Source organism: Ursus maritimus, unplaced genomic scaffold (genome assembly GCF_017311325.1).
Source record: "Ursus maritimus isolate PB19 unplaced genomic scaffold, ASM1731132v1 scaffold_18, whole genome shotgun sequence".
NCBI lineage: Eukaryota > Metazoa > Chordata > Mammalia > Carnivora > Ursidae > Ursus > Ursus maritimus.
The window spans coordinates 15,574,329-15,584,259 of NW_024424230.1; the positions used below are offsets into that span (position 1 = coordinate 15,574,329).

Consider the following 9,931-nt stretch of genomic DNA (forward strand, 5'->3'; position numbering starts at 1 on the left):
AGCTCTACAGAAAAACCCTGTGGCTGAATGCAACTCAAGCTTCCTCCAGCCAAAAGCAAAAGCAGCAGGATACAACTTCTGTCCTCCAGATGAACAGTTTCACAGTTTCATCTCAGGGGAGAGCCTGCCCTTTATGATTCCCTGCTGAAAGCAGACTTACCCAAATCTAGCCAAGTCCAAAATAACAACACAGACCTTCTTCCTATTTTTTGAGGCAGTATTCTGTATATTAGGACCTGAATCTTTCTATGACCACATGCAGGGGGCTTTGGGCAAGTGAATAGTATTCATGAAACCCATTATGTACGGGGTGAAAATCAATGTTTTACCATCACTAGAAGGTTATAAATTAAAAACAGATGGCCTCATCAAGGGAAAAACTGCCACTTCCTCTCCAGCCCCACCACTGCCCTACTGCCTTTTTTCAAAAGCTTTCATTTTAGTCTAATAATCTTAATTGGGCAAGATCTTCCATAGCTCTGTAAGGAAGCTAATATCTAACCCTCCGTCTTGAAGCTGAAGTTAACCGACATTCACTGAGCATGACTGTGAGCCAGACAGCCTGCACATTCTCACCACGTTCCATTCTCAAGATGCTTTGAAATCCGTGTATCTTATACCCTTTTATAAGAAAACCAAGATGAAGCCATTGATCCAGCGCCCTGCAAAGGAGACGTGGCAAAACAGGGGCTAAGTCCAAAGTCCAAAGTCAATGATAATTGCAGGGAAAGAAAGTCTGTGGTTTTAAAAATCGAGGTGCAATTGGAAATGGGCAAATCTCACGGCTCCATTAGAGATCAATAGTGAGAGAACACGCTGAAAAGAAAAGAAGCCTTTTACTAAGACATGAGAAATCTCAAAGGGCTATTTGTACGTTCCATTTCCAGCCCAAACCCAAGCCCAGGCTCCACGCACTGGGCAGTTTCTAATCACAGACAGTACACCTACGGGAGCAGTCTGGGACCCAGACTTGCATAGTAAAGGAATCCTAAATCCCCACCTGTCACTCATCACTTCCCTCATTTTTCTGGTGTTTTTTACAGTAACCGATCTGGAAGAAGACTGCAGGTGGGTGTGACTGTTTCACTCTGAATTTGTTAAACTGATTTCTGAAAGTCCTTAAAACAGAAGCTAAAGTGAGAGCCTGGATTGTATTGACAAAGGTTTTGCTCTTGAACCATGACCTATTACGTGAGAGACTCGCACGGTAGGGTGTGTCCTGTCAGGTGACCTCATCTATTTTCAGCTACATATAAGAAGCCCTCTTGACACAGTGACACCACCAGCAGGGAGGCCAGAGCCCATGGGGAATTTTCAGGTCCAAGAAAATACTTTTAAGTCCAAGAGGTTTCTGCCCAGCCTCCTCCTGGACTTAGAGTCAATGTTTGGGAGAAGAATTTGGAAAAATGGATTTTGGGGGACAGGGGGTTTAAACCCACTCTTCTACTTCCTTCTGCAAACCCTTCAGTTTTCTCTTATGCTGAGTGCAGGAGGGGGCTGGTAGGACCCGGAGTGTGGTAGGAGATTTTCTCCAGACCCCTCCGCCATTCTATTCTCTGTCTCAAACCACAAATGACTGTAGAGGGGATGCAGAGGAATCCCTCTGGCTCAGACAGGCTGCCCTGCTCAGACCTCACAGGTCACTGAGGGCTTGGCCTTGATTCCAAAGCAGGGCACTCTCTGCTCTCCATTATGCCCAGTGGTGACTGTTCTCAAGATGCCTTGTGTCTTCCTTGTGGAGAATTCCCTCTGACAAAGGTTCGAAGAGTCTGGCAAGATCTTCACAATTTATGTGGTCCTGGCTCAAAGGGTTGTGTGTGCGTGTGGGGGGTGGGGTGGGGGCAGAATTATTGCAAGGGATTCAAAAACCCAAATCACAGCACCCAGAGTCTTCAGACTAAAGGAAACAACTTATCTCGTAGATACATTGATAGATGATAAAGAGATCGGTGATAGACAGATGATAAGTGACCTTTTTTCCACCCGCCTGTAGTATCAGTCCTCACGCTATTGCCTCGTGAAGGAGCATTCCTCCCAGTTTTCCCTGCGGCAGCCCAGGCTCGGAGAAGTTAATGAACTTCCAAGTTCTCAGGGCTACAAAGTGACAAGGCCATGACTGGAGTGTTTGCTTCCTCTTCTGCATTGTTTCTTTAGAACTAATTCTCTTTTACTGGATTTACACATAAAAAATTAGAGTGTTCGGGGCCCCTGGCTGCCTCAGTCAGTAGACCGCGCCTCTAGATCTCGGGATTGTGAGCTGGGCATAGAACTTACTTTAAAAAAGTTAAATTAAAACTTACGGTGTTCATTAAGGAGCGCCATGACCACATTTTGTATGGACTCAGTTCTATACATGAGATAATGGGGTAAGTATAGACTCAAGATGGTGAAACTCGAAAATTTCTAAGGTTTCTGATTGGATTTCTGTATCCTTAAGTAAGTGCAAATTGCAGCGCAAAGAGATCTCTGTCCCTCTTCTTTCTTCCCCATTTCTTACCTGCATCCTTCCCCAGCCCCATAGTCCCTGAAATGATCCGTTACTTGGACAGTATTTAATATTTGTAGAGAGACAAAACAGGCATTTTCCCCAAGCACAAGAGAGATACATACACAGAGATAAAGAAATTCACCAAACAAGGACAATTTGCTTTGGCAGAGACTTTGGTAAAGCTCTATGAGCTATACTCTGTTGACTATGCAAAATCTCAAATTACTGAGGAGATGGTTGTTGCTGGTTTTCTCTTAACTTGTTTGTGTACATGTAAATTACACAATCAGATACATGTATTCTTGATTAATAATGGAAGGAGAGCTGATAAAAACATCTCAAATAAAACTATCAACATAGGAGGAGCACCTGGCTGGCTCAGTTGGAGAGGCATGCAACTCTTGATCTTCGGGTCATGAGTTCAAGCCCCACATTGGGTGTCGAGATTACAAAAATAAATAAATAAACCCAAAACAAAACAAAAACAAAAATCCTACCAGCAAAGGGCAGTTTACCAAAGCACATAATGTTATCCCTTGAAGTGTAGCCCATTACCTGACCAGATTTGTTTTGGGGAGTTTAATTCCTTTACACATTCAAATGATAAGAGGAGATAGCTTCAGAAGAAATTCTGTCCAGTTTATAAAAATTAAAAATAGGGGCACCTGGGTGGCTCAAGCAGTTGAACATCCGACTCTTGGTTTCGGCTCAGGTCATGATCTCAAGGTCGTGGGATCCAGCCCCATATCAGGCTCTGTGCTGTACAGCGTGGAACCTGCTTGCCCCCCCCCCCAGAGACCCCCCCAAATAAACAAAATCTTTTTAAAAAATGAACAAAATACCGTTCTTGAAATTTGAGGCACACATTTTCAATGGTTTGGTATATTTAGGATTCAGAATGGAGCTTCCATGGGATTAGATCTTCTTCAGTCACTTCAGTAATAGTCACAGCTTCTTAATTCTGGTATTACTGCATTTCTGATTTTATTTTTTTCCTAAAGGTCCATCACTTTGCCACAGTTCAAAAGATGAGAGACTGCTCTGCTGAAGTGATTCACTACTGTTTTAATCCAAGACACAAAGCCAGGGAGGCCTTCCCCTATACTTGCTGTGGAGGGAAGGACAGTAACTTTGTTCATGGGAAGGATTGCAAACACGTTTTTGCAAAAGGCAGTGATTTTTTTCTTATTCAATTTCTAAACTAACTATAAGTAATTTATAAGCAGAATTATATTTTTTGTATGCATTTTACTAATAACACATTGCCATTTCTAGGTGACTTTTCAAATATAAAGGTTATGGAGGTTTTCTCCTAGGTATAAATGCAAGTCAAACTATTTTTTTAATTCCTGGTAGCTTTGTACTAGTCAATATTTACAATTACAATTATGTGGGCAGCCTGGGAATTTTTTGACATTAAGAGTTCTCTGGGGCGCCTGGCGGGCTTAGTCCGTTAAGCGGTTAAGCGTCTGCCTTGGGCTCAGGTCCTGTTCTCAGGGTCCTGGGATGGAGCCCTGCATGGGGCTCCCTGCTTCTTCCTCTCTCTCTGCTCCTACCCCCTGCTCATGCGCTCTCTCTCTCAAATAAATAAATAAAAATCTTTAAAAAAAAAAAGCGTTCTCTAAAATATCTAGTCCTCATACCTGAAGACTGTGCATCGTGCCAAAGTTTCCCGTGCTACTCCTCGTATGAAAGATGAGTAGCAAGGATACTTTTAGCAAAACTCATTAACACCAACTTCTGGCTACGCAGACAGGCAGAGGGACAGGAGTTCCTCTTCCAGAGACCCTCAAATCAAATCATGCAGATTGCCCCCCACCCCCTTTATGGAGCCTACTCCTGTGATGCCCTGGGGGCAGCCCTTCATCCCCTTCCCTGGCAGTCCCCTCTCATGTGGTCACCTTCCTCCCATAGCCCCTCCTCTCCCTCACGCCCCCGTCTGAGCGAGGCGATTACACTCCGCGGGTTTCAGGCTGATGATGCGATTAGTTCGACACCACCAACTAGGAGTATCTGGTGAGTTCTCACCCTCTAACAGGAAAGCCACTCCTGCACATGACCGGCTTCAGATGAAGCAATACATCTGCTCAGGGCTGGGGCAGAGGAAGGGAGAAGTGTGAGGCCATTGTCAAGGAAACCGCCCAGAAGCTCCTCTTCGCCCGGCAGAGGGCTTCCCCCGCCCCCAGCAGCCCAGGACGGGGGCGAGCAGCCAGGGACCGGGGCGCGCTGCACCTCTAAGGAGATCACGGATCTCTGCGGGCTCCTTTCAATAAACCACTCCCCAGGCACTAAGTTTCTCAAGACCTCCCGCAGGCATGGATTTCTTCTTTTTCACTATTTCCTCTCCCGATGAAATGGTAAGTCCCTTGACAGCAGAAATCATGCTAAATGTCCCTGTATGTCCCACTCGGGGGACAAAACTGTGACTGAGGGGGTGGTGGTCAGAAGGGGCCTGCTGAAGGAAACCGGTAAAACAATTTTGGTTTCATAATGAACACTGGGCCGCCGACGTGATGACAAAGAGGAAGACGTAGAAAAGAATGGTAATAATTTTTAATAGTTTACAGCTACAGTATTCAAGTTTTGTATGTATAAATACAGTTACAGAACATAAATATCCAAATGGCAAGATATCTGCCTCTGGACAGACAAAAAACACTAAATAATACTTGAGAAGAAAACAGATGCTGAGGTAAAGTTTCATCTAAAGTGACCACAGCCAGAGCGTTCTTACTATAAAGTCCAAGTGGTTATGAAAGCCTTGTCTCATAACCTAAAAATGTAGCTTTAACTAATAGACATCTTCAAACTAAACAAAAAATATTTTAATCATAAATAGGTAAAATAAATAAGAGTCTTCTTGCTGAAATTCAATCATGACATTATTTCTTTTTTTTATATATCTGGGGACTTCATTGGTAGCCTGGGCTTTCGACAATAAAAAAGTGAAATTCATGAAACCTTTCTTAGAATCTACATATAATTCTAATGCAAATTACACATATGTGGCATTTTTATTCTGGATGAGCAATCCATTCCTTTTTTTTTTTTAAGTATATCCCAACTATGTAAAACATGCTTAATTTCTCTTAAAAGATCACGTCTTGGAAGACATACACTGACTAGCATGAGAAAGGGCATTTTACAGATTTCAGAAACGTCTTTAGAAACAAATTCATCTTCTTATCAAGTTACTTTAGAATATTTGTTTTACTAAGTGTTAATTACAGCAGTAAAAATGTCTCAAACGAATTTTTCCCCCATTATTTCTCATTCTACAAAATCCCCATGCTCTTTATGTTTTATAACATTTTACCTTCAAGAATCTTACTGGCACCAAGTAACACTTCTATCACATTGTTCGAAGTATAGACTTTCCATTTAAGACTCACAGAAACATAATTTGAGGAAGGGTCATCTGAACAGAAGCGATACATTTTTAAGTCAAAAGAAACAAGCTTTCAAATCATTGTATCTTTTGTAGTGACCTATGGGATCCACACCTTCTATGATATTCAGTGTCCTCAGAATGAAATCTTTACTTTGAACACGGTAATATATAAAGCAAGTATTATACATCACTTTGGAGTTGTCATCCAAAACTAAAACCCAACACTGAACACATTCTTTCTTTGCCCCAGACCACAGTCTTTTCATTTGCCAACTCCGGTTACAGTAGGCTGGACAGCAACCTTCTGCAAAATGACCAGAATAATTTTCAAAGTAAAAACAAAATGTATAAGTAATTAATTCCTTATTTTTCAAAGCTCTTCCATTCTTGCTTTAAAATAAACAAAATGGTTTTATAATGCCCTCACAATCCAAAAAAAAAAAATGACTTCTGGGACAACTTCAAAAGAAATCCGTCTTTGATGTATTCCATCTCGGCTTCCAAGGGCATCCAAAAAGCAAGGAGTTCTCCCTCCCAATCTTCTCCATTACAAGGCATTTCCTCTAATTGATGAAGTTTGCAGCTACTGGGGAATCTTCCATTTTAAAGGAATCTCCTCATTCGAAAGCTTCCAAAGCAGTCAGGTTCCTGAGCGGAAGAGTTTGGATATCAGATTCAGAAGTTTCTGCCGGAAATTCAGTTTGTCTCCAAATCTCCTGAGTTGAATGGCACACTCCACTTCGGGCTCTGAAAAGGAAAGCAAAACATTAAAATTACACTGACATTACCGACCGCAACCGGCAAGAATTAATGTGCCCATCCAAGGGACGAGCCGAGTTATTTATTCAGTGAAGCATTTATCTTAACTTTAGCTTTATGTACACCCATTTTCTGAATGTGAGAAAGGTGACTTCGCACGTGCGCGCCCACACACACACACACCATACACTGACACATTGTGACTCGTAAACCAAAAAAAGAATAGGTAAGAATAAAGACATTTACTCTAAAATCTTTTTTTAAAAAAAGCACACTGCATGAGGTAAATGTTATCTTTCTTTCGATATGGACATTTCTGTCATACGCCAGAGAGTTAGAGAGCCTTGGCCAGCCTCTTCTCGCTCACTGAAGGTTGGTTAGGGGAACAGAAGTCAAATTCCAAAGTCTTGTATGTTGTCTTCAAGTAGGATTTATTTTTTAAATGGCAGTAATTCCCAGCTCCAATTAAGCCTTCATTAATAGACAAATCTAAATGCATTCTTTTTTTTTCCCTCTTATTTTAAAGGACTTTTTTTTATTTGACGGAGTAAGAGAGCACAAGCAGGGGGTGCAGCAGAGGGAGAGGGAGAAGCAGGCTCCCCACTGAGCAGGGAGCCCCATGTGGAACCCGATGCGGGGCTGTCCTGGGATCCTGACCTGAGCTGAAGGCAGAAGCTTAACCAACTGAGCCACCCATTCTTACTCTCATTGAAAAACTCTTTGAAATTTTCTTGTAAGACTCATAAAATCTCATATCAAAAATAAGTCTATATTCTCTAAAACAACTTAGAAATTTACATTTTACTTTAAACCAAATTCTTCTTATAAACCTAATCTGTGCCTTTATGAGTGAAGCAGAAAATATGTTTAATTCACAAGTTTACTGTTTTTTAGAAGTGAGATATCATCATTAAATGAATATTAATTTAAGAAAAAGGACTATAGAAGGGTTTTAAGAGAAAAAATTATCTCTTTCACCAAAAGATGGGGCAGAAACTGACTGCTAGTTGTTTCCTTAATCTTTCTGTTAATTACAGTTCTATAAATATAGTAATAAAAAAATTGAAACTGTGCGATGAGGGATGTTAACTAAAGCTATTTGGCATCACTTCACAATATATTCATAAACCAAATCATCATTTGATATATACATATATCGAACAAAGCTGATACAATGTCATATGTCACATCTCAATAAAAAGATGTATTACTATCAAATCGAGTTTAAGAGGGCCCTTTCTGCTGTCCCGTATTATTAGGAATGAAGTTAAATGGCAGAAAGGTTATGCTCGGGTTAGGCCTTCGGGAAACCGGAGAATTCTTGGACATCACAGAAGGTGGGCAAAGCTTTTGGCCTCCCAAGTAAGAGCCAGCGACAGCACCCTGGTGCCCACTTAGCCATGGCCAGGTTGGCAATGCCCCACTTCCTTTGCACGCGTCACGGGCTCTATAAATCGAAACTACTTTAAAAGGGGGCCATTACCGTCTGATGCAATGACGGATTTCGAGCCCAGAGCCTTGCTGCCCTCTTTGCTACAGCCCCTTAGCGGATGGCTGCCTCGTTCGGTAAGATTTATAAGGGAGAGGGCCGGTCTGAAAAGTTATTTGATGTTGCTTTATGGAGGGAGGAGGAGAAGAGTGGATGGACTAAAAACAAACCACTGGAGACCAACTCCTGTTCTTCTCCTATCCCATCTCCGCAAGCAATAACGATTGTTAAAATGTCCCACTCAACAAAGAAGCACAATTTTATAGGCTCCTGACCGAAGTGGTCCTCGTAGGGCCTCCGTAACGCTCCATCAGTCCTCTGTGGAAGGGCCGCGATAGGATCAAGCATTATGGACCGATTTGTTTTGGGCGGGGGGGCGAGAGTGGCAACACTCAGAGCAGGGCCCTCAATGGTCCCCGACTCCGGAGGAAGAGGGCTGCTCGCCAGGCAGCTCCCGGAGCCTCTCCTGTCCCCACCTGCCGTGACGATGACTTTCTCCTCGTGACTGAAGCCTGCACTTGCACTTTTTCTCCCCGTGGCCCCGGGGCAGGGCAAGCGGGGATGGAAAGCAAGCGAAGCGAAGAAGAGGCTTTCCGCCTCCGCTAAAATCCCAATCTGCATCCCAAATAGGGTTTCCTACCTCACCATCTCCACCGTCCTGTGTAAAACCCCCGAAGAACTTCCTGGAGGCGTCCCGCAAAGCACGTGCAAGGGCGCAGACCTGCCCGGGCTGAAGCCGCCCGGACCGAGACCTCGACCCCGGCCCCCGCCCCAGCCCCCACCCCCGCCCCGGCCCCCTCTAAGATCTCCGCGGGCCCTAGCTGCTCCCTACCTGCCGGGGTCCGCGCAGGGCTCGCCTGCGCGCTCTTACGCGCTTTCTTCCCAGGCATCTTCCCAGCCACCGGGAGCTGTGCTGCAGAACCCCGGGGACCTTAGGCCCCCCAACCCGAGCCCCTTGGGGCAGGAGAAGGCGAGCTGCTCGGGGGGCGAAGACGGGAGGGAACGCGCGGGAACGGGCGGGCACGACCGGACTGGAGAGCGAACTGCTCCCGGGCCGGGCACCTCTCGGGTCTAGGCGATTCTCGCGCCCGCGCTCTCCTCTTATGTCAGGGGACTTTCCCAAGAACCGTGACGTAGAGAAACTTGACTCTGCGCCCGCCCTTGACCCCGCCCCCGAGGGCAGCCGCCGTGGGGGACCTGCCTCGACTTGCTCGAGCTCCGCGGCGGCGCCGACCCGCGGCAGGGGGCGCAGAGCGATCGGCGCGGCGACCCTGCCCCGCCTCGCACTTACTCCCTTCACGAACCGGGGCCGGTTGGAGGGGGTCCGGGCTGAGAACCCGCCCCCGCCCCGCATCGAGTCAGCTGCAGTTGTGGCGGAGCTGAGAAGTCGCGAGAGGGGAAAGTTCTAGCGGGAAGGCGGCGGGTGGGGTGGCCAGGCGCTTGGTCCTTATCGTAAACCGGCAATTAGAGACTAACTAAGCAGACCCCTGAACGAGATCGGAAAAGGGAAGCTCGAACTCGGAGGGCATGGGTGGTTGCGGGGAAGTGAGATGAAAACTTTCAGAACAGTGGAGAGGATGCCAGAAGCAAGTGACAAACGTACCAAATTGAAACGCGAGCAAGCAAACACTGGTTTGATTTGGAAGGTGGGGTGTGTGCGTGCGCGTGTGTGCGTGTGCGTGTGTGTGTGTAGAGGCGGGGGTGAGGGGTTAGTTTTCCACCCCAGCCACGACTGTGTGGGGCATCTTCCCTCTGGAAAAGTCGGTATCACTCCACCTGGATGCAGCTGAGTGACATATAAAGC

General features: G+C 45.3%; 1 protein-coding gene and 1 long non-coding RNA gene across 2 annotated transcripts; one reads left to right on the forward strand and one right to left on the reverse strand.

Annotated features, from left to right (window-relative positions):
* The first annotated feature begins 4,550 nt into the window (after window positions 1-4,550).
* On the forward strand, window positions 4,551-7,710 carry LOC121103243. Its single transcript, XR_005835383.1, has 2 exons — window positions 4,551-4,845; window positions 7,165-7,710. It is a non-coding gene; the product is annotated as an uncharacterized LOC121103243 (long non-coding RNA).
* On the reverse strand, window positions 5,027-9,226 carry PMAIP1 (phorbol-12-myristate-13-acetate-induced protein 1). The gene is made up of 2 exons (XM_040632462.1): window positions 8,960-9,226; window positions 5,027-6,626 (listed from the first exon to the last, which is right to left on the reverse strand). The coding sequence occupies exons 1-2, from the start codon at window positions 9,015-9,017 to the stop codon at window positions 6,520-6,522; spliced, it is 165 nt and encodes a 54-aa protein (XP_040488396.1). The 5' UTR covers window positions 9,018-9,226; the 3' UTR covers window positions 5,027-6,519.
* Window positions 9,227-9,931: the final 705 nt, after the last annotated feature.

What these genes read in the sequence shown, in the direction of transcription:
- PMAIP1 (XM_040632462.1), bottom strand. Translation starts at nt 9,017, where the DNA reads ATGCCTGGGAAGAAAGCGCGTAAGAGCGCGCAGGCGAGCCCTGCGCGG. An exon ending in CCCTGCGCGGACCCCGGCAG is followed by an intron (nt 6,627 to 8,959) that starts GTAGGGAGCAGC and finishes TTTCCTTTTCAG; the next exon opens with AGCCCGAAGTGGAGTGTGCC.